At 39.3% G+C, this 23,184-nt stretch overlaps 1 protein-coding gene across 1 annotated transcript; it reads left to right on the top strand.

Moving 5' to 3' along the window:
- Positions 1 to 10,193: 10,193 nt before the first annotated feature.
- hlfa (HLF transcription factor, PAR bZIP family member a) lies at positions 10,194 to 22,705 on the top strand. Its single transcript, XM_063903559.1, has 4 exons — positions 10,194 to 10,555; positions 12,009 to 12,362; positions 17,896 to 18,098; positions 19,038 to 22,705. The coding sequence occupies exons 1-4, from the start codon at positions 10,441 to 10,443 to the stop codon at positions 19,251 to 19,253; spliced, it is 888 nt and encodes a 295-aa protein (XP_063759629.1). The 5' UTR covers positions 10,194 to 10,440; the 3' UTR covers positions 19,254 to 22,705.
- Positions 22,706 to 23,184: the final 479 nt, after the last annotated feature.

Raw genomic sequence — 23,184 nt, 5'->3', positions numbered from 1 at the left:
ACTCTTAAGTTGATTTTAGTAGCATCGATAATAGCTACAGAATTGGAGGAACCAATCAAAGACAACTCAAGTTAATGATGTTTGATAATCACGTATGCTCTTGTTTCAGCAATCATTCCCACTGAGGGAAGCCTGGGCTCAACACCAATAATTTCAATCAACTGAGCAGCGCAATGGGAGCAGACAGCAGTCGTTTAATGAGGCGCTCTGCTGGGTCCAAATTGTTTACACTCCATGTCATGGAAAAATGAGCGAGCTAAATTAAAATGTCTTACAGCGCCGTGCCGACATTCTCTACCTGTTTTCTGCTTTCTGACTCACAGTGCTCTCCTACAAGGGGCATAAACATTGAAATACACTGGCACGCAGGTACATAAACATTCATTTCTGTTTATGAGATATAAATAGGGGATTAGGAAAGAGATGAGGAATGGAAAAATAGAGTCAGAAGATGAGACAAAACAAGAAGAGAAGAGATTCAGAGAGACATGTGTTTAGAAACGTTACCGATATTTAGTTCAATTTGAGAGCAGAACAGCTGGGTGTGTGTTATCCTCAATCTTTTTTGTGTGCAGGTTTTGCAAACGTGTGTCTTCATTTTGCAGAATCACGCAGACTGTGAAAGAAATCACGTCTGAGGGGACTTTAGAGGATATTAAACCAACTGGAGAGGATGAGTGTGTTCCTTTTTTTTTTTTTTTCCTTGCATGCACTTTTTGTTGTGTTATTAGGTATTGGCTTCCCTTTTTCCCTCTCGTCCCTCACCCACACTCGAGGAGAGATTGTGTGCCATGTGAAGGTTGGCCAGGTGAGTAGGTGACAAAGACAGGAAGCATGCATCAACAAAAGGAGACGATGCACATTCAATGACAGCTCAGCATGAATTAAAAGATGGACAAAAGAAACACATGTTAGGCAATATGAAAGTATACAGCTCTTTTTTTTGCAGGGAAAGACACATTTACTTATGGAGACCCAACATGAAAATGAATGAAGAATAAGACAAACAACACAATAAAGGTTGAAAAAGAAAGCTAATGAAAATGTCTAATAACTATGTATTCGGACATTTATGTATAGGGAAACATTTTATGTATTCTCAATTCATTGCAAAGATTTGTTAATTTATTTCACGTGTCTCTTTTCGGACCCCAGACCCACTTACCATGGCGCAGATATAACCAAATCCGAATCTTGATTTAAAGAGGACGTATTATGTTCAATTTCAGGTTAATGATTGTGTTTTGTTCCTAAATTATGAAGATTTAAGAGGCTCATTGTTCAAGAAGCTCTTTATTTTTCTCATACTGTCTGTGCTCCAGCACCTCTTTTCCCCCTCTGTCTGAGACCAGAGCCCAGTCTGCTCTTATTGGTTAGCTGGCCGGCTCTGTTGTGATTAGTCAAAAGAGCAGGCCAGACCGATGTGTCGGAAATGTCCCGCCCCTTAGTAAGTCATGTACAGTGTGTTTGAGCGCTAGCCAATAGTAGCGCAAGGTTTACATGGTGTCACTTTAGAACAGTAGTAAACAAACGAGTCAGATTGAGGCGTTTCAGGCAAGAGGGGGAGTGTGTGCGATACGAACTCCGTTTGGAAGGAACTTTGGGATTTCAGCCTTTGCAGACCATTTACATGCACAACAACTTATAGAACACACTACAGGGAAGGGAAAACCCTAAAAAACATAATAGGCCTTTTATCGGTGAATTGGGTAACAGAATATTTTGGTATTTTTGATACGTATTGAGTAATATGTATAAAAAAGACAAACAATACTGAAACCTTGGCAAATGTTTCCAGCTTACCTTGTTGTATAGAGGATTTTCGAAGCATTGGATGTGATTCAGATTATTTTCATCAAAGCATTCAATGGTTAAAACCACATTTGATGATTTTGATGTCTCCAAACCCAATTTTTCCAGGTTGTTCTCTAATTTCTCACACGTCGATAAGAAAATCAATATACCAAAATATCTCAAGGTATTTGTGAGAAAAGGACGTCCAATTTTCTTCAGCATAAACACATTTTATGTATGTGAATCCTGCAAAAAAAATGAAACAGGATGTACAAACACTTGCATATAATGGATAGTGCAATCAAAGGCTTTCATTTCTGCAATTTCATCAGACTATTTGTCCTCCACATCACCCACAGTAAATGTTGGTTATGTTGGAGTTCACAAACATAAACTGTGAGATTAGTAAGCGCCACAACAGGGGCTAATGGACTAGCCAAACTAGCTAAAAGTGCCTTTTTGGTAATTCTTTCTGATTGCAAAAAGAAGTCCCACTTCCACAGTACTTTATGAAATTACATTTCAAAAACACTGCTCTCATCAGATCTGCCAAATTACTTATTGAAGTGTCACTCTGCTCTAACACAAATTACAGCCTTATCAAGAATAATCACTTTAATGGATGAAAATTCTGCTCACATCATTTTGTCCAAGGTGATGCTGGGTTCATACAATCTGAGCTTGTTTTTAGCAGTTATGTGCTCTTAAAATTAACAGATTTTGAGAGAAATGCACTGAAAGAAAATATTCCTTCAATAACAACACCTTTTAATCTCATTTGAGCGTATATTTCCTTTTTTTATCTACCTTTGACTTATTTGTCCGTCTGCTTGTTAAATAATCAAGTCCCAACTGTAAAGAAACCCAGCAGAGCCTCTATCCATGCATGACTTTTCCCTCCTACCTCTATAAATGGACTCACTGCACATTACAGGCTCCAGAAATATACCGATTCTGTCAGCCACTTGTTTCACCTGCAGCCCTCTCGATGTGTGTGGGCACCTGATTGTATGGCGGCGTGCGCAGGGATGTGAGTGTTTAATGCAGTGTGTGGGATGTGGAGATGAACAACCCTAAACCTCGGCATCTCTCACCTGCTGGCAAGAGGAGATGATGAGCAGGTAGGTGGAAAGTCCCCTAGAAATTCGGATTTTACCCCTGCAGAAAGCCCGAAGCAAATAATTTAATTTTTTTATTCAAAGGTGGGAGAATGTGGCTTGATGTATTAATGTTACATCTTTTGTTTGTTAAAGGGGAAACAGGGAATCTGTTCTCAGGAATTGAGTTAAACCTAACAATAATGATGATACTGAAGTCTGAATTAAGAGGCAAATTATTCATTACACAAGTACTGATCATGTTTCAAAGAAAATGTTCTCCTTGACTCTGTAGGTAACCAGGAAAAAACAACTAGACACTCGTGATTGTCATGATTTGCATCATTCTAAAAATAATTAAAATGTCTCAATAGAAGTTTGCTGAACCTCAACATTTAAAAAAAAAATCTTTATTCATGTCGATGGCAGCTATTTTTAGGCCCGATATCTATGGTGTTAAATATGACTTCTCCTTCCATTTTTGAGTGTGGTTGGCCTATTGAATGCTAGTTAACCAGCAAGGACCAGGACACAACTAAAGGTTAGTTGTATATGTACTTACAGATCATATTGAATGTACAGGGAAGGGATGATAGGCTGGTCTAGATGACACACTGAAGTCCAGGTTGAAGGTTGTATCAGGTTAGATAGAAATATAAAATGGGACACAGGAAGAGGGAATGAATGGGTGTAGGGGAGAAAGGATGAAGGGGTGAAAGGCTATGGGGAGGGATGAGGGTTGAAGGGATGAAGAGAGGAAAGGAGGAAGGGATGAATGTATAATGGGACATAGGGAGGGAGGGATGAGCGTTGAAGAGATGTAGGGAGAAAGGGATGAGGGTTGAAGGGAGGAAAGGATTAATGGATAATGGGACACAGGAAGAGGAGATGAAGGGATGTAGAGGAAGAGGGATGACGGGCTATAGGCAGGGATGAGGGTTGAAGGGATGTAGAGAGGAAGGAAGGAAGGGTTGAATAGATAATGGGACGTAGGGATAAAGGGATGAGGGTTGAAGGGAGGAAAGGATGAATGGATAATGGGACATCAGAGGGGAGGGATGAGCGTTGAAGAGATGTAGGGAGGAAGGGATAAGGGTTGAAGGGAGGAAGGGATGAATGGATCTTGGGATGTAGGGTGGGAGGGATGAAGGGATGATGGAAGGGAGGAACGGTCAGGGTTGAAGGGATGTAGGGAGGGAGGCCTGAATGGATAATGGGATATAGGGATGAAGGAAGGGAGCAACGATTGAGGAAGGGAGGCATGAAGGAATGTAAGGAGGGAGAGATGATCTTATGGAAATGTAAACAGAAAGAGAGGGCTGGTCATGACATCTGAGACAAAAAAGGCTGGATGTGTTGGGTATGACGGGGCTTATCAGACCTGGCCCCACTCTCGAGTCCTAAATTGACAAAATGACTTAATTTATTAGCTCATATCCCTCCTAATCTTTTGGTTCAGATGTGCCAAAATGTGCAAACAGCACATATTCATACATTGATAAAGTAAAACTAATGGTCACACTTTCAAACATTGGGTTACAAAAAGATCATTGCTTTAGTTGTATGTCTCCTCCAATCAGTGAAGAAGCAGTTTATATCCATCTCGGTTGCAAGTGTTTGGATTAGATTAGATTAGATTTTGTGTGAAATTGTCATAACTAGCTTCATAATTCTTGAGTTATGGCCCAAAACGCGTTTGGTGAGGTCAGAGTAATCTTTGACCATCTTGATGTGATGAAATTGCTTCAAGGCTCTCTGCTGGGATGGATTTGTAGTTTCAGACTCTAGTGTTATGGTGCCAGGGAAAACGGCAAAGCAATTACATGGACTCAGGCTAAGTGTTACGTAACAGGAATGGTTTTGTTGCATATACGGGATCATTTCAGTAGCAGCAGGCTGAAAGCTTCGGTGCTGCGGGATTATTCCAGTATATTTCATCAAGCTTATTTGTTTCCCCTCCTCCTTCTGTTATCCTATTTCAAATGAATGGAAAAGTTTGTGCCTGAAATCTGTTGCCTTGACCTATTTATTTCATCAGGTCAGGGTTCTGTTTCGTGTGTTAAGCCCAGTTCAGACCAAAGATTTGCAATGAGACATGTTGATACCTGCAAGTGCAATGTGTCGGTCTGTACGTTTACACCAATGCAATTGACAAATCTTTCTTTGTTTTGGTGCGTGTTTTTGTGGAGCTGAAAAGTTGTTGCCGTAGAAAAAAGTCCCTGTATGACTGGATTATTCTCCCATCAAAATATAGGGTATTTCATATCTTCATGGTAGTGTGTAACAATAAAGCATGTTTTTCAAGTCAATTAAAAAAATGTGAGTGCAAAGTTATGATCATAACAACAGAAACATATAGATGTATTTCCATTCATACATTATTTACATGTAAAACAGCCTCTTCTTGAATTAGAAAGTATGCAGTTTGAACAACCATCAACATAATGGAACATTGACCATTTATAAGGAAGAAGGAAAGCTTATGTTATAAATAACTCTTTTAAATATGATGAGTAATTACACATGATACAGACAAAGGCCTGTATTAAAAGTTCCTGAAAAAAACAGGAATATACAGTATTGTTTCACATAAACTTCCTCCAGTTATTGTGCCCACTATTTGTGTTTGTTGTTTGCTTTGTAATGGTTGTTATGCATTAAAAGATAATGAGAAATGGATGATTACTTTGCGCTTCCTGGCGACAGGTGAGCTAAAGCCCATGGAAACTGAGAAAAAAATCACTATATAACATATTTTGCATAATGTATCCCCTTACAGAGTAAGCCTTGTATTTTCCTACTTAAGTTAACGTTACACGAATGGTTTTACAATGGAAAAGAGGTCAGATGTTATCAGTCACTGTCACACCAAACAGCACAGGTACGGTTACTCAATCATACTAAAACATTTTCCAATGTGCTTACAGATCAAACGCTAATTAAGGCTTGGACCAAAAATAGATTGTCAATTACTTTATCGAGATGGTTGGGCTTGTGGTTGAACTGTCCAGATCTACTGATCATTATGGTTTACTTTGCATTGTGTTTACTGTTTGACTCTCGAAACCTAGTTAGTAAGTACTGTTAATATTATATGAGAAGAAGCAAAAAAAAAGAAACAAGAATGACACAACATTAAACTAAACTTGGGCAAACTTGCATATACTCAATATGGCAATCCTTTTTTCCTCTGTCCAAGTTTCAATCAAGTCCTGAGTAAGTGTTTTCTAGGTCAGGTCAAGACACAGGTTAAACTAACTGCAACCACCAAGATAATTTGTTTTTTTATGTAGAAAAAAAGACAAGGTTTTACTTCTGGTGTCATGATATTATTGGGCAGTTTATGTAAACTGTTCCAAACTTTTCCAAAAAATGATATATAGTGGAACAGCTTTATAAAAGCGTATTTATTTCCTGATTTATCCTCATTTTAAAATAAAAATGTGCCTCCACGTCACTTTTATTAACATAATGACATATAGTCTTAAACGTAGTCGAAAATTAAAACTAAACAATTGAAGATTTTGTATTTGTTCTATATCTTCTACTATAACGACACACATGTTAGTCATGTAGGCAAGGCAATGTAAAACAATGTTGAATGAGCACATTTTCAGTATTTTGCACCATTAAATCTGCTTATCTTTGGGTTTTGAATGCATGTAGGCCACAGCTAGCAAGATAATTCATTCTTAAAAAGAGATAGCCATCCAAACTCACTGGTAATGTTCCCTAAAGCTCCTCTACTGTTGATGGGGAAGCATTACTTTTGCAATGATCACAAAACATGTTCATACATTTTAAGAAAAACTCCTGCAGAACACATTGCAAAAGTAAAACTATAAAGAAGTAACCCTCTCGTACTCTAAGCTAAACATTCTTATTCATGGAATATAAACATGAACAAATGTAATTTATCAGCCAAGGACCATCTGTTTTAAAAGTACAAATTTATTTAAGTTTGAAAGGGTTTATCCACATAAAAATAAATATGTTTTAATCTGTACAGGAAACCTTATAAAATATATATACATATGACTGTCCATCCCTGACACTGAGGAGTAGCCTCAATTTAGCTAATCCCCATTGCTTCCACACAAAAGTCTTTGTACTGTCTTAAATCACATTTTCACAGTGTCTTTTTATGTGCTCTTGACTAACTCTTCTTCAGTGATTTGAGGGCAAGCCGCTCCGTTCAGCTGACCGCTTGCATACAACACACATTTTGTTCGGCTTTTACGTCACTAATGTCTTCTACACAAGTTTCTCACAGTTGAAATGTTTGGTTTTTTTGCACACACTGCATGACATAGTTGTCACTGCCCATGTGACCCATCCATACCCCGACCTTTGACATTTAGCCTGCAGCTCTCAATCACTTATCTGAAAAGCATTTCAGTTGTTGATGGATGCACAACAAACACTGCTTTGCATTGATGTTTGACAGCTTTTTGTGCATACTATTAGTGAATCTTCCTAAAACACCATAACATTGGTTACATCACTTTAAATTATTGTTGCCATATATTAAGAAATGGATTCTAAATAAGACGCTTTTTTCTCTCTATTTGGAACATCTGAATTGCTTAGAATCAGCTGACGTAATATGGATTTCTATGCTGATCGAGAGAAAAAAACAGCTTTAGCCCAAAAAAATTAGCATTATTTTTGCCATGGTGCAAGGCCTTATGGCCCTTCTACCTGTGAATAAGTGAAAGAAGGTTAATATTTGGAGCTGCAGTTAATTTTGTCAATAATAACCCAAAGCGGCCCACTGCACAATTTGCTCAAAAATCATATTCGATTGTTATAACTCCAACAAAAAAAAAGGAGGTATTGCCTGAGATTCTTCCCACTGTCCAGTGAGAGTTGTCTGTACATTCATTAAAAACAATTACTGATAATTCAGTTTAAATTCAATTGCCAATTTGCAACGTTGTTAACAAACGTAAGTGATAATAAATTGGGCTAATTCATTAGAATCCACTGCAACACTTCTCTGTTCCAAAGAAGTGGTTCTCAACCTGGGGGTTTGGACCACCAACAGGGTCGCACATCATTTTCTGGTGGTCGCCAGATGAAAACGAAATACCTTATTTCAAATAGTCTATACCTGGGAGTGGCTTTTATATTACAATGCCTGTAGCAGTGATACAAAGTGTGCGTGCACGTTATTATATACATATTATATCCTCTTTTTGATTGTTATCAAGTGTTTTTTATCTATTAACTTGGCATTATTTTTTATGTTCATGTTCTGATGATGTTTTCTATTCCTTTGTTGTGCATTTATTGTATGAAAGATGCTATACAAATAAAATGTTTTATCATATTATTCGGTACATAGTTTGAAATTAATTTAAGATTACGAACATAAAACTTTGTTATTTGAAAGTTTGAAGATGTGTATCTAATTATATTTTGGGAGTTTTTTATAGTTTTATTTAACCTGTCTTGCTGTGGGAAGGATCAGTCCTTAATACGTTTTTATATATTACCAACTTCTTCATCAAGACAATATCAATGAGGTAGATTAAAATTCAAGCAACAGAGACTGACCTGGTTGAACTTGAGAGAAAGAAAGAGGCTTTGACCTTAAATGTCCTGTGATGCAAAGACTTGCTTAGATGTCATAAAAATATAATCTTTAGTTTACTATGCCATGCCATTTTTACAGGAATGAAGACAGTTTCAGATAAAGGCATTTGTCTCAGTCTGGTAAGCACAATCAGATCCTTTCATAAGGCTTTTGTCATATTTCTCTTCATGTAATTACTTTTCTCTTCAGCTTGTCATTCTTCTCATCTCTGGATTGTTTGTGTAAAACAAGTAGACATTCAAAAACAAAAAGTGGGCAGAGGAAAGCTCATTCCAATTTGCAACAACATGCTAGATGGAATTGCAGTCTGAAAACACCCATTGGCTCAAAGTAGGTCAAGTTTGCATTCACGTCATACTTTGCTGGTGCTACAGATTGTGCCCTCCTTTCTCTTTTCTTTGTTTGTTCACCTAAATTCAGCACCCCTGAGAAGCTTATTCTCTGTACAACGAGACATGTGTGACATTTCGGTGAAGTTGGACAGTTTGTGCTCATTTATGAACATCTGAGAAGAAGAAATGTACCATTCAGGGATCTAAATCTGTGTCACTGGCACAAAATGAGGCGCTTTGACACAACACAAGTTAAAAGAAATCCAAATAACATGAAACTGAAGAGTGACAGTCTGTTAATGGACCTGTCACTCGTGATTTTAAACGCTTGGCATACCTGCTCTAAATAACTCACAGTGCTGCAATTGCAAACAATTACATGAGAGCAATTGAAACTTAGAACATAAACGGTCAGTTTGACTATCAAAACATGCCATAAATCCACAAATAGGTAACCTGCTATGACCCTGATAAGATGTATTATATTTACCCAAGCAATTTAAAGTAAGCAACTAATGTCATGTGTTACCTTTATGAGGAAAAACTGTTGAATGCACAGTGAAACCTTAGCACAAGCCTGCTTGGAGTAACCTGCCCCCAGGACAAAAAAAAGAAATGTGGGCCCCTTGCGACTATCATCTACTCCCCCACCCAAAGGTTTGGTGTTTTGATTATAATTTGTAAGTAATTCTATTAAAGCAATTATGTTATTTTCATAGGAAATAAAAGCACATTGTACAAAAAAGTGCAGATTAGACATGTGCTTCCATAATATCACTCATGAGTATTTAAAACAAGATGCATAAGGAAAAAAGGAATAATTGCATTTAGTGGTGCACTTCCATACAAGTAGAAAATATGATTAATTAAATAAAATATTATTTTAGAATCCTTTTTACATTTTTTAAAATTTTAATTGTAAACAAACATGTTCTTGTTTTATTTTTTTAACATGAGAGGTCAAGTAGCAACGGGCTTGTACAACAGACTATCCCTAAACTTAAGAAACGAATGTTAAATAACACATATAATAATAAAACAAATATATGGGAAAAAATAAAGAAATATGTAAATAAACGAACGAATAAAGATAAAACAAATATATCCAAAAAAGACAAACACACAAAACAAAAGAAATACAAAAACAGTATTTTGTTTATTTATGACAATAGATTCAAATATATGTATAAATCATATAAGATGCAGGCTGTCATTGTTTTGTGCATAATCGTATATTTAAATTGGTCGCCTGATGACGTAAATATCCCACTGTCCATGAAGGCAGCATCGGTAAGTGTCGCCGCCCTCCGGTGCTTTGACGTCAGAGGCGTCACTCCGCACATGGATGGAGAAGTGTAGAGGCTCGGTCAAAGCCCCGCTCCCCCCGCCCTCCTCCTCCAGCTATTTGCCAGCCAGCTCCGTCTACAGGCAGCCAGCCGCTCACCGTCCTGCTGCTGCGCGGAGTCCCGTGTTCTCGCTCCGAGCCCCCGCGTCGTTTTCACTGCTTCTGTGAGGATCTCCCAAGCACCGGCTAACGAGTTCGCTCGTGTCAATTATTTTGGGGGGGACATTTGGCTTTGACTTTGCGAGATTTTGTTCTCCAATTGCCCTTCAAGACATGGAGAAAATGGCCAGACCTCTTCCTATAAACGCAACTTTCCTGCCGCCGACTCATGGCGTACTGAAATCCTTGCTGGAAAATCCTCTAAAGCTGCCTTTCCATCACGATGAAGGTATGTTTTCTTTTTAAAAGTAGCTAAATGGCATGTACACTAACTCGGCTTTCGTCTCCCCTTCTGCCATGCTTGTCTGCTGGTTGTTTTTATTCTCTAGACACCCATATGTTTTGACAGATACAGCGCAGTTGAGACTCAGTTCAACTTAAATCATGCAGTGGGATATCTCATAATATTAACACGATCCTTGTCGACAATAAAGTTGTCTTATTGGTTTTGTGGGCAGCAGCGATAACCTAAATACAATGATGATTGTTTTTGCTGTTTTTTTGTTGACTGACAGATTGACACGAACTTCAGCTGCAGCTAACAAACAAGTTTTGCTTTTAGTTGTGATCTAAATACATTATTGTCAACTCATGTGATCGTGCTGTGACTGTGACAGCGTTGTTTTAGCTCGCAGATGCGTTCATAACCTTTAAACCTTCAATGGGATTTAAATTAGTGATGCCGCAGTCTGTCCACAGAGGGCGTCTTTTCTCTTATGCAGCTATTGTGTATGTTATCATAACAAACTGTTTGTATTGTTAAATGTGCCTAAATTAGCATTTTTAATCTTTAAAGGAACATATTTCCCCAATTATTAATCATAAACATGGGTTTGGATAGATCTAAGGTAGTTGAGAGTTGAAACCAGTGTCAGAAATGTTGGGTGGCATAGAGCAAAACACATCAGAATGATTGAGATTTCCAGGATCAAGAAGCTAAAATTGCCTCCAAGATTGCAAAAATACTAGCATATGTATTTACTGGTTTAGGCTACTGTCCATATCCATCAACCAAACATTATATATTTTTTTCGTTTTAATTTCCATCTCTAAAACACACACACACACACACACACACACACACACACACACACACACACACACACACACACACACACACACACACCGTGTTGTTGTTCACACTATACAGCTGTTATGACACAACATAACATAACTAATTCTGCAGTATACTAACCAATGATGCGGTTCAAGCCGAGTCTATAATAGTTGTCATCTATGCTACAATCGTCAGCACAGCATGGCTACATTTGGGAATGCAATTAAACATGCAACAGTCTTTAACCGCACTTTCTTCCCATCTATAAACCAATAGGCTATATTATACATATACAAAGGCTATTAAGAACAAAATAAAAGCCTATAAATAAAGTTGATTGCAGAATTGCTCACAAAATGTTGTGGGGCAAAAGTATCACACTGGGGATAATTTGGACCATATGCATATATTTAGTGTGTGGTAAATGAATAAGACATGTGTTGAACAATGACGTCATCAGCTTTTACTTACAAAATTAAAAAGATAGCTTCCTGAGAAAAATGGTTCCCAATTATTCCCAGACTGACCCTTTTTCTCCGAGGCATACTCTCTATTTATACCCATGCACTGACCCGTGATGCTCCTGTGCTGTGACAATGAAATGACTTTGTTCAAACATTCACAGGATTTGGAAAGGACCAGGAGAAAGAGAAGAAGCTGGACGATGAGACCAGCACAGCCAACCACCCGCAGTCGGCCTTCCTCGGCCCGACCCTGTGGGACAAGACGCTGCCGTACGATGGGGACAATTTCCAGCTGGAGTACATGGACCTGGAGGAGTTCCTGTCGGAGAACGGCATCCCCGCCATCACAGCCCAGGGCGAGCAGGCCCTGCAGGCAGCACAGAACGCTCAGGCATCCCCGCCTGCACCACCCGCCACACCTTCACCCACCGTGGTGGACCTCAGCAGCCGCGCCACCACCTCGGTTCACACAGCCATGGCTCCACAGACCTGCCTCCGCAGCCCCAGCACAGCAGGTAGGAACCACAGCAAACTGAAACTGAGGCCTGTCACAATAACTACTTTGGTTGGACGATATATTGTCCCTGTACGGAAGACGATTAGGGCGTGTGAATATTTTTGAGATCTGATCCAAAGTCCAACATTTATTTTTTGTGGAGCTTAGAGTTTGATTTCTGAGATTTAAGGCAGAATTCTGAGAACTAGAAATAAAAATCACTTTTAGTCAGATCTGTGCCCATAATCCTCTTCCATATCCCAGAAATAATTACACTGAATCATATTATTGTCTTTTGAATACTATTTAACGACAATAATAGCATAATATTGCAAATACATTTACAAAAAACCCATTTTGAATTCTAAAGATAAAAAAAAGGAATGTATCAAAATATGCCAAATAAAATGAACACAAACAGCAATAACTTTATAAAACGGCTCTAATAAAAAATGATTAAGTCTTATATTAGTACGGAAACCCTACTGATAACATGTTGGTGACATTCTTATATTACCAGACAAACAGGTATGTAAACACAACATGGATTATCAAGGTCAGCCAAATGTGATCCAGGTGGTGTCCACACACTTATCGAGGTCAAGCTCACAATATTGCACTCTTAGTTGATAGGGTTACTTATCAAAGTCCATATAATGTACTATAAATCAATTCCTAATTAATGTGACAGGCCTACTTAAACCCTCACACTCTTGTTCACACCTCCACTGTCTCAGGGGATGCTGTAAAAGACCTATGATGCTCACACACACACACATTCACACATCCTCTACCGTTAGACAAACTGCCAGCCCTGAGGAGAAAAAGAGAGAAATAGTTATTTAACTTTTTGCTCCCCACATAATCTCTCTTCCAAACAAGCAGTAGTCGGTTGTTTATTTCTATTCTTCTTGGCAAACCAGCCAAAGGTGCACACGCCACCAACTGGACTGGAGTTTTGAACGAAACCGGAGTGTGCGCTTGCTGCACTCGCATTTTGCACAGTCACAAATTTGGGGATTTAGGGGAGCACGGGGGATGATGAGTCATAAGGACAAAAGCATCCCCTCGCTAACACACGGATGCAAAACGCATACTTTGGCCTAAAGCCTCTCAAGTCTAAGATGAGCGATACATGAAGGTGACCTGCACGGTACACTCCAGCCCAGCCTGTGTGTGTTCTGTTTTGGTCTGCATCTTCACATTTACCTCTAACGTCTGGGGTCTCCTGCGGTGCGCTGGGCCATGTGACAGACACATGCAGGCGCCGTGTGCAAACAGAAGCTTGTCCTGGCAAGAACCTGCCTCCCTTGCGCTCTCACCCTCCCCTCTCTCCTCTCCCTTTAACACTCTCCACTTCCCATCCGGTCTTCCTCTCCCTCCCTCGCTCGCGCTTGGTTCCGACACTTGCCTGGACTCTGAGCCAAGGCACAGGCTGTTCCCTGCAGAGATCACATGGAGTCTGCTGTGCTTTGGTCACGTGAAAACTGTTCCAGCTCGCCAAGCCTCGTTTCGTTTAACCAGCCTCCACCCCCCCCCCCCCCGCCCCCCCCCCCCACAACAAACCTCTATCCCTCTGTGCTTGCAAGCAGCGCGGTAGGCAGCTGATAATATTGTTATCACAACTAACGTACAAGCGAGTGGGCGTTTCGCTGTTTTTCTCAGTCTGAACAGCCTGCAGACTTTAAGGGTCTGTGTAGGGGGCCGGGTTCAGGACATGGACCCCTGTGCGCTGTTGGCAGGGGCCAAAGGGGAATTCGGGTGAAGGAGGGGTCAGAGGGTGTGTTGAGGTGCATTCCTGCATGTTAGTCAGGGAAAGTTGGCTCAGCGGGACACATCCATCAGCACATTTGAGGAACTAAATGTAGAGTATTTATCATCGTGGAGGAATAATGTGTCAGAGAGCAATCAGTCAATACTGCGCTCTACACACATGTTTTTCTTTCTCAGTGTCAGAGCCAGCTTCTTCTGGCCTTTAATGTCTTGGCATGCGGTGAAGGGACCAACATGTCCTGCATGAATGGCCTGGAGGAGGTATTATCAGAGGGCTTGTATGTCATTGATAAAATAATCACAGTTTATCAAAATCAATTTTTATTTATATTGATAAAAATATCTAAAAAAAGGTCCAAAACCAACAATGATCCCCTCAACACATATAATATAATCTGTTGAAGACATAAAAAGGACTCAAACATATATTTTCAAAGAATTGCTCATTCCTTTCCACAAGTTAGTGGAGGAAACTGCATTTGTTTTGGACTATTTTCAGCTGTGGATTGAAACACAATCGTACATCTAGTGTGTATTTAAAGCAGTGTGTTTGGGATTGAGTCAAAAATAATACAGTGTCAGGAACGCAGCGAATTGTTTTTAATAGCTTTTTGGCAAAAATCTAATACGAATATGTATCAGGTTTTTTTTACCAGTCTCTTATTTCTGGTCTTTTTTGTGAATTTGTTCAGGATAAAAATGATGCAGTACATTACCGTGATCATGTAAACCAGGATGATCTTCTGAAAGAGACCTGTTGAAATGCTCAATCTAGTTTAAAGCCAACTAGGGGCTAAAGGGCAAAGCAGTCTCTAAGTGTGTTGTTGCAGTAGGTCCCACCCAGGTCAGAGTGCTGCAATACAACCAACCACAGAGCTTATCACCGGCGGGAGTACTATCACCCCACAGCAACGTGATAACACTCTGATAACATCAGGTAGCGTGACAGCAACCTGCAGCCGGTGTTGTGTGTAAATACATAATTACTGCCACGTCAAAATGAAACAAGTTCAGCAGGGTTTGCAGGAGTTCAGCTTTCACACGGCTACCTTTCCTGGCCTAATTTTAGATTTCCTGTGCCAGGAGGGGGGACTATTTTATTGTGAATGATCTGCTTCCTCTCCACTGGAATGTGTGGAAGGACAGTACAGGTTAACGAGCGGGCATGTACTTTTAGCCCGTTTGAACTCCGCTAATAAGGCGATCAAAATGAGCGGTAAGGTGATTAAGGCGACACTGCTGGCTATTTGCAGGCCTGACAGATTGTCTAACAGCGGCTGGTTTTAGTGAGTAAGGAGCTTGCTGTCTGGTTCTTCCCAGTTTATTCATGGTGGGAGGTCAAGGTGGGAGCTATGGGTCTAACCTTTATGGATGGGTTACCTTGACAAAGTCATGTGATCAGAAGGATCAATATGTTTCAACCCTCTGAACCCTGAGCAGTTTCTTCAGTTGTTTTGGAAACAGCACGAACATAGCTAGTAAAGAGGACACACACATTTCTACTTGAACATTTCTTATAAAATAAAATAAATTAAATGTAAAGGAAAAAACCCAGGTTGAATTTCTTTGATAATTTACTTTATAAAAATTGGGAAAAAATATAAATGTTTCCACAAGTGTTGCCATTATAAAGAAAAACATGGATAAGTTGATTTACAGAAAATAAATATTCCTAACTTGTTTTAATGACAACAGCACACTTGGGAATTTTGGACATATCAGAAATTACATCTTAAACCTTCCATGGTTTAACATAACTGTATTTTGAATTATTTTTTATTAATCTGTCTAATAATTATAATTGTTTTAATTGCTATGATATCATTTTTAAGGTTAACATGATATACTATATAATTATAAAGGTTAAATGAATGTATCAAATAGAACATATTCATCCTTACCCAGCATTCCTTGTGTTTAATGAGCTGCAACATCAACACCTCTTCGAGGCAAATATCTGAACCATGTTGTTATGTTTTCATCAGAGGATTTTTCCACCTCTCTTCAAAATTACTCCTCAGTTTTACGAGGCGATCATTTTCAGTTTCAAAAGCATAGTCTTTCCCACTTTTGTTGTGGTATGTGTCTGTGAATAAGAAGCCAATCACTTCCTCTCATGTATAAACAGCTAACACTTCCTGTTTGATTCTCATATATTCTCCCCTGAGAGCAGGGTTCAATATGAGGGCCCCTCCTCAAATGTCCAGTGCAGCCCAAAGCATTCTGTCCACGTGCACACACTCTGACTGAAGGTCAGCAGCATTGACTGGCTGTCATGGCAAGCTCACAAGCACAGAAATGTAGGTCATGATGTACTAACGGCAGCAGCATAACAGCAGCTAATGAAAATGTCACCTACTGCAGTCATATCGCCGATTGCTGTGATGCTCATCGAGCTTTTTCTATCGAGCGGGGTGAACGCAGGTTTGGTCCGTGTGACGAAAACAAATGAGTCCTAATGTAGTGGATCACAGAGAAATTGATCTGGATCTGCGAGCCATCCAGTTCAGTTCATTGGCCCTGCCCAAAAGGAACAATTAGGGATGCTTGGCACAGGAGGAAGACCGACGTGGAGACGCATGCAGATCTCCTCTAGAAGATTACAGTGGCTGCTCGGAGACCAGCTGAGCCTCTGAAAGCTGCACAGTTTAAGATAAAACTATTAGACACATTATTCCCCCACCTGTGAATTTCAAAGCTGGGCTGATAGCGCCACCTGCTGCACACATGAGGAATAAACTCCTCTGGACAGATTTTGTGTTGGGGTTGCAACAGTTCGTCAAAGGAAATGTTTTTTTATTTTATTTTATAAAACAGGGTTGTGCAACAACATGCATATATAGCCCATCGTCCTCTGTGAACATTTGTACTGTTATTAATCATAAAAAAACTGGATGATTTTCCAATTTTTTTTTTTAACAAAAACTTGAAATAAATAAATATATATATTTATATATATAATGGTTTTTTGTTGCCGTTGTTAGGAAAACAGAAAATGAATATTAATCACTTGTTTAATATCTTTGGGCTCTGGAAAGTTGTGATGCACAATTTCCACATACTTTTCCCGATGCATCTTAGTAAGGTTTATTTTTATTAAAGAAATTGCCAATTTGTAGATGAAGATTCAAAACTAGGCATGGTTTGTGAACTACAGCACCTCCTTAAAAAATATTTTTTATTTTTGATACGCAAGAAAAATAAAATTGTTAATAATAATTATTGGAAAATGCTGTTTTCCAGCATCTCAAATAAGAAGATAACATGCTTTTATTTGTTTTATACCATGTTAAAGTGAATATCTTTTAGTTTTCGACTGAAAACAAGACATTTAAAAACATGACCCTGCACTGACAGAAATTAGCATAGACATTTTTCCCAATTTTCTTACATTTTATTGACAATTCGACAAATGAATCCTCAATTGCAGCTGTAGCTCTGAATAGATTATTAAAAACACAACCCTGTGAGCTCAGAGAGATGCGGCAAAAGTGAGCCCCCCCTGCGAGGCCTGCTGTACCGTACGAGTTCTCCTTACACTGCTGCGTCCTCCCAGCTTTAACAGCTTTACTAAGAAGAGCTGCTGGTGAGGACGCTGCATAACCAATTACCGCCAAAATAAAGAGGCACCTTTTAAATGTTGCAATAGAAGTCAAAGTAAGAGGTTTTCCTCCTGCTGGCTTCTCCAATTTCTAAATAATTAGCGGTTTTCACACCCTCAAAAGTGACATGATTCAGTACACTTTGCTAACAGCTAATGTGTGGTATTTCTTTCTCAGCCCGGGACACCCCCAGCCCCATCGACCCAGAGTCCATCCAGGTGCCAATCTCCTACGAACCGGACCCCCAGGACCTGGCTCTGTCCAGCGTGCCCGGACAGGAAATGTTCGACCCCAGGAAACGCAAATTCTCCGCCGAGGAGCTGAAGCCGCAGCCAATGATCAAGAAAGCCCGCAAGGTGTTCATCCCAGAGGATCTGAAGGTGAGCTGCTGCTGTTGTCTCTTAACTCAGATATTTTACCTGAGCAACATGATGCTTTGAAAACGGCTTTAGTCACTTAAGTCAAAAACTTGGTTATTTAATCCGTGTTGTGCTATATTTAGCAGGCATTGTTGCTTTCTTCAGGTTCAGATGAGTCAGGCAAGAAAAAGCTCCTCTCTGACGTACTGCATCTGAGAAACTACACCATAGCCTTTTTATTTTATTTTATAAAGATTATTTCATTATTCATTCATTTCATTAAGCTCCAAAGTTTTCAGCAGTCTGTGGATGAAAGTTTTAACTGTGAGACAGTAAATGTATTTGCTGGTGGGAATAACTCACACTGACAGCATTGGGTCAGCAGAGCTCCCTGTGTTGACCTTGTGACCCTGCAAGGGGCAAGAGGCCTTCATCATGGGACTAATCACAACCTCAAGACCAAGCATCAGACTCTGGGGCTATGAGGGGAACAGAGAAAGGACATGACAGTATAAACTGTGCACTGGTAGAAATGTTAAAAATAAAGATTCTATCTGATTATCACGTGATCAGAAAGAACTCTTGACTGTACGACTACCAGCCTTTTCCACTCTTTTCTTTTTTTAATGGAAAATAGAAAACCTGAAGGAAAAATCACTCTTTTATTATATACACCAAAATACAAATTTGAGTGATTTTTAATAACAATGTGTAGGGGGGGGGGACTCAGGGATTTTAGCCTTTGCAGACCATTTACATGCACAAAAACCTATATTACACTCGCTACAGGAAAGGCAAAACCCCAAAAAGCAGAATAGGGCCTCGTTAATATTTGCTGTTAGAATATGTTGGTGTCAGGTGGCCAGCCTCAATATGTTACTATGATTCATGTAATAATTAATACAGTCTGAATAAACCCCTCTGAGGCGTTCAGTGTTGACACCTTTACCCCGCTCTCAGGATGACAGGTACTGGGCGCGGCGCAGAAAGAACAACGTGGCCGCCAAGAGGTCCCGGGACGCGCGGCGGCTGAAGGAGAACCAAATCGCCATCCGGGCCAGCTTTCTGGAGAAGGAAAACGCCGCTCTGCGCTGCGAGGTGGCAGAGATCAGGAAGGAGCTGGGCCGCTGCAAGAACATTGTGGCGAAATACGAGGCCCGACATGGGCCCCTGTGAGGCACCCAAAAAAAAAACAAACACCCAATCCCCACCCGTTCACCTCCTCAAACCCACCTTTCCTCAAGTTTAAAGGACAACGTGTCTCTTTCGGTGGCACTGCCCCCCCGCCCTCCTGCTCCTCCTCCACCCACAAACCTCCCCCAACACACACCTGTATGATTCTGGTATTATAACTGACTTCTATCATAAGCTTTGTTCCTTCTTTTAGTTTCCGTGCACATCGTTCCACTTAATATATAGATGCATAATTACACACACATACTTCCTGTTTTATGTACTGAGCTATGAGCCAACCCACCAGCTGAGTCCCCCCCCCCCCTGCTACCTTTTTGAGAGTCGATGCCATGCTGTTCGTCGCTCACTTTCATACCAATTTTATACATGAGATTGGGGACTGAAAACTGTTCTCTTTCCCTTCTGCTTCTTCTTCTGTGGTATAACATGTGACGTGTCCGAGAGCCTGCTCGGACCCAACAGAATATCGTGTTTTTAATGTTATTTTCCCGTCATCTTATACTTTTTTCGTGCTGATCATGTCGTATTTCAGTTGTCTTACTTCCCTCTTACAGCATTCTCTGTATTATTAACGTTCAGAAAGCACTTCCCAAAAAAATTCCCGGTGCATTCGTGGTGTAGATTTTATTTTATTTTTTATCCTGACACTGAGCAATAATTTCTCTCCAGAAGTAAACTGAAATGACTACCTAACACCTCCCCCCACCCCCCCCCCCGAGATAACTTTATAACCTGTGCACTACTGCGTGTCTCACAATCTGATTCGGTTCACTCAAAAGAAATTCCTCCGCTTCATATTTATCAGCATTATTTGTTCTCAGATGGAAGATTGTTTTTCGGTTATATATATAGATATATATATATGCATTCTGTTGATATAATTGTTAGTATTAATACTACTGTTGACATTGTCGTTTAGCTCCTCCTTGTTTCCAGATTACAGCATGATTTTGCTTTCACAGAACGATAAGCTTTTTTTTTGCAAAGTTGTTTATTGTTTTTTTCCGCTTCTGCTTAACTTAGCATGATTTAATATAAGAGTGTGTTTATTTTTTAGAAATCAATACAGATGTCTCTCATTGTAGCTCTATGTTTACCCTCTTTTTTAAAGATGGCTGTATGAATGTAAAAGATGTTGACAAAAAAAAAAGTTGGATGGTGTTGTCCAATACTGTGGTTAACCCGATCGATTTGTTTACTGCAGACCAAAAGATTCACAACAGAGATGATATATTGGTTACAAGAGATAATATGTTTATATGAACCTATTCTATAAGTTGTTCTTTTTGTACAGTATTTTTCCTATACATTACTGAACTATGTATTTTAAAGGCACAACAGATCCGGAATATTGTTAAAGAATACAAATATATAGCTAAAAAACAGATAGTGGTATTTTGATATTCTATATTAGCTTAACATGTGATAGTTTTACAGAGATTTGTGGATATTCAGCAGCACCCAAACCTCCTGGGCATTATTCTTATCATCATCACTACAGATATTATTATGACAACACTCCTTTTAGGCTCTTATGTCATAAAAAAAATCCCTTAAAACTCTGAGGAAGCAGATGCAGTCCAGAAGAGAGAATGTACAGTAGGGCACTTTTAAAAAATCGACACAAATCAGACGCGTTTGCTCAGCATGTTTAGTGTTGTGACATTCCCCCGACACTTAAGGACTCTTGTTGAATATTCTTAAGGCTTTTTTTTCTTTTTTTAAAACTGCGCAGCTTGTGAGTCATTTCTTTGGGATCTCATTTGACGGGTTGAAGTTACTATGAAGGAAGGGAAGCTGGTTTCTGTCGCTGTTCTGTGTGGGATTCGGCTGATGCAGTTGTAGCGTGTACCTGAACCTGAGTGATGGATACTGGGAGCTTTCTTTATTTTTCTTAAATGAAGGCTTACAGTAGAGTTTCCCTTAAATGTCTGTTGTGTTGTATAGTAGAGCTGCATGCTGCTTTTTGTCAATCAGTCCAAGACTGGGATTGATTTGTGTTTTTCACAGCTGATATTGACTTTCCTGATAGAATGTATGGAAGTCCATTGCTGCCTATCATCCAAATTAAGATGTTTTCTTTTTCGCTGAAAGATGAGAAGATTAGTACCAAAATGACTGTTTGCGTTGAATATGAATTCACAGTTTGCTGCAGATTAGCTTAGCTTAGCACAAACTTTAAAAACCGAGGGGAACAGCTCCGCATATTTTTTAAAAGACTTACTGCAGATAAAGATCTGTTTTGTCCTGACAACAGGACCATTGAAATTAATCAAATCATTTGTTATTTAATTTACAAATTTAAGTTGGTCTGCCAATTTAAAACAATGTTGATTTGTTCATTTGAATTAAGTTATTTTTCTATTTTGTTTCCTATTTTATTTTGAGCAGCTATTAGTTGAGACAAAGATAAGATTATTTTTTTACATGTACATTTAGACACATGTTAATTACACAAATGGCAAATGTATTTAATTTAGTTTTTGTTGGTGCAGCTCTGGGCTTCCGTATATTTGTTTAGATATCTGTAAATTGTAAAGCATCAATATTTGCTCTATTTCAGGGTAAAAACTGGATTTGAAAACAAAACCATCGAGTCAATATCGCTTGGCTGAATTTTATCGATCCAATCCAAAGGTGTGTGTGTGTGTGTGTGTGTGTGTGTGTGTGTGTGTGTGTGTGTGTGTGTGTGTGTGTGTGTGTGTGTGTGTGTGTGTGTGTGTGTGTGTGTGTGTGTGTGTGTGTGTGTGTGTGTGTGTGTGTGTGTGTGTGTGTGTGTTGTAAAATGGTTTTCTAACCACAAACTATCGTCTTCATATTTTTGTGCTTTAGAAGGGGTTCCCTTTCCGCATCTTATCAGCACAGAGTGTGAACAGGGTTCGTAGAGAGAAAGAGCGAAGACTGGAACGATGCCTCCTGAATCTGCGGGGCATCTTTTTATGAAATAATATATAAATATATATATATATATTCATAAAAAGATATATATATAGGAAAAAGCCAATAATTAATCCATGTGTATCCCAAAAGTACCTCACTGTCGAGTGATTACACTACCTCACCCGGAAACGTTAACCATAATTCTGAGTCTATTCCAGTGCCTTGAATACACTGACTGTTTCCCAGTCTCTCAGCAATGTAAAGTTCGCCAATCGGATAGGTTCACATCTGCACTGAAGGGCTTCTTAGTGCATCAAAAATAAAGTATATATATATTCTATACACTGACAACTCTGTTCATTTCTTATTTTGGACATTGCAACAGACTTGTAACCATTGTATTCATGGCAACACCAACGTACTGTTTCAGAGTGTATAAAAATACTAACTAAAGTGTTTTGGTCTTGATTGTCATGGAATGGATGCATAACTTTTATTTGTGCTGTTCAGCCTCTCTGTAATTTGTAGTGTCTAATAAAATCCCAATTCTTTTCCTCTGTGTCTCATTTCTTTGATACAACTGCATCCTTGTAACAATCATTTTTCTTAATAACTTGCCTTGTTAAAGGTAAAATAAATACAGTTACAAAAGTTTAATTATCAATGAAGGTTGGCCAGAATTTGTGTTGAGCATTGAGAATCAACATTTATATTGCGAGTACTCCAATTGGCAGTAGTCTAGCATAGTTACATCGTTATTTAGATAATCTGAGTAAAGACATTTTACAAATGTGTACTGTGCAAAGATTTTGTAATGGCTTCTTTGTGCATTTGATTGGGTTTTTGATCTTTAGTGTAATTATGGTGTATTCCAGGATGCATTTTCAGCTGGAATACCCCCTGAGGTCGGACCTCCTACTTGGAAACTCAAGAGATACCTCGCCACCCTCGAGATCATCATTGAAAATGGAATCTTTGCATTTTAACGGTAAGAAAATGTTGCAACGGGGTGTGGTTAGAGCGCCGGCTGCTG

The sequence above is a fragment of the Eleginops maclovinus genome, chromosome 16, assembly GCF_036324505.1.
Source record: "Eleginops maclovinus isolate JMC-PN-2008 ecotype Puerto Natales chromosome 16, JC_Emac_rtc_rv5, whole genome shotgun sequence".
NCBI lineage: Eukaryota > Metazoa > Chordata > Actinopteri > Perciformes > Eleginopidae > Eleginops > Eleginops maclovinus.
The sequence above is the reverse complement of the archived record's forward strand: the minus strand, read 5'-3'. Positions and strand labels throughout refer to the sequence as shown.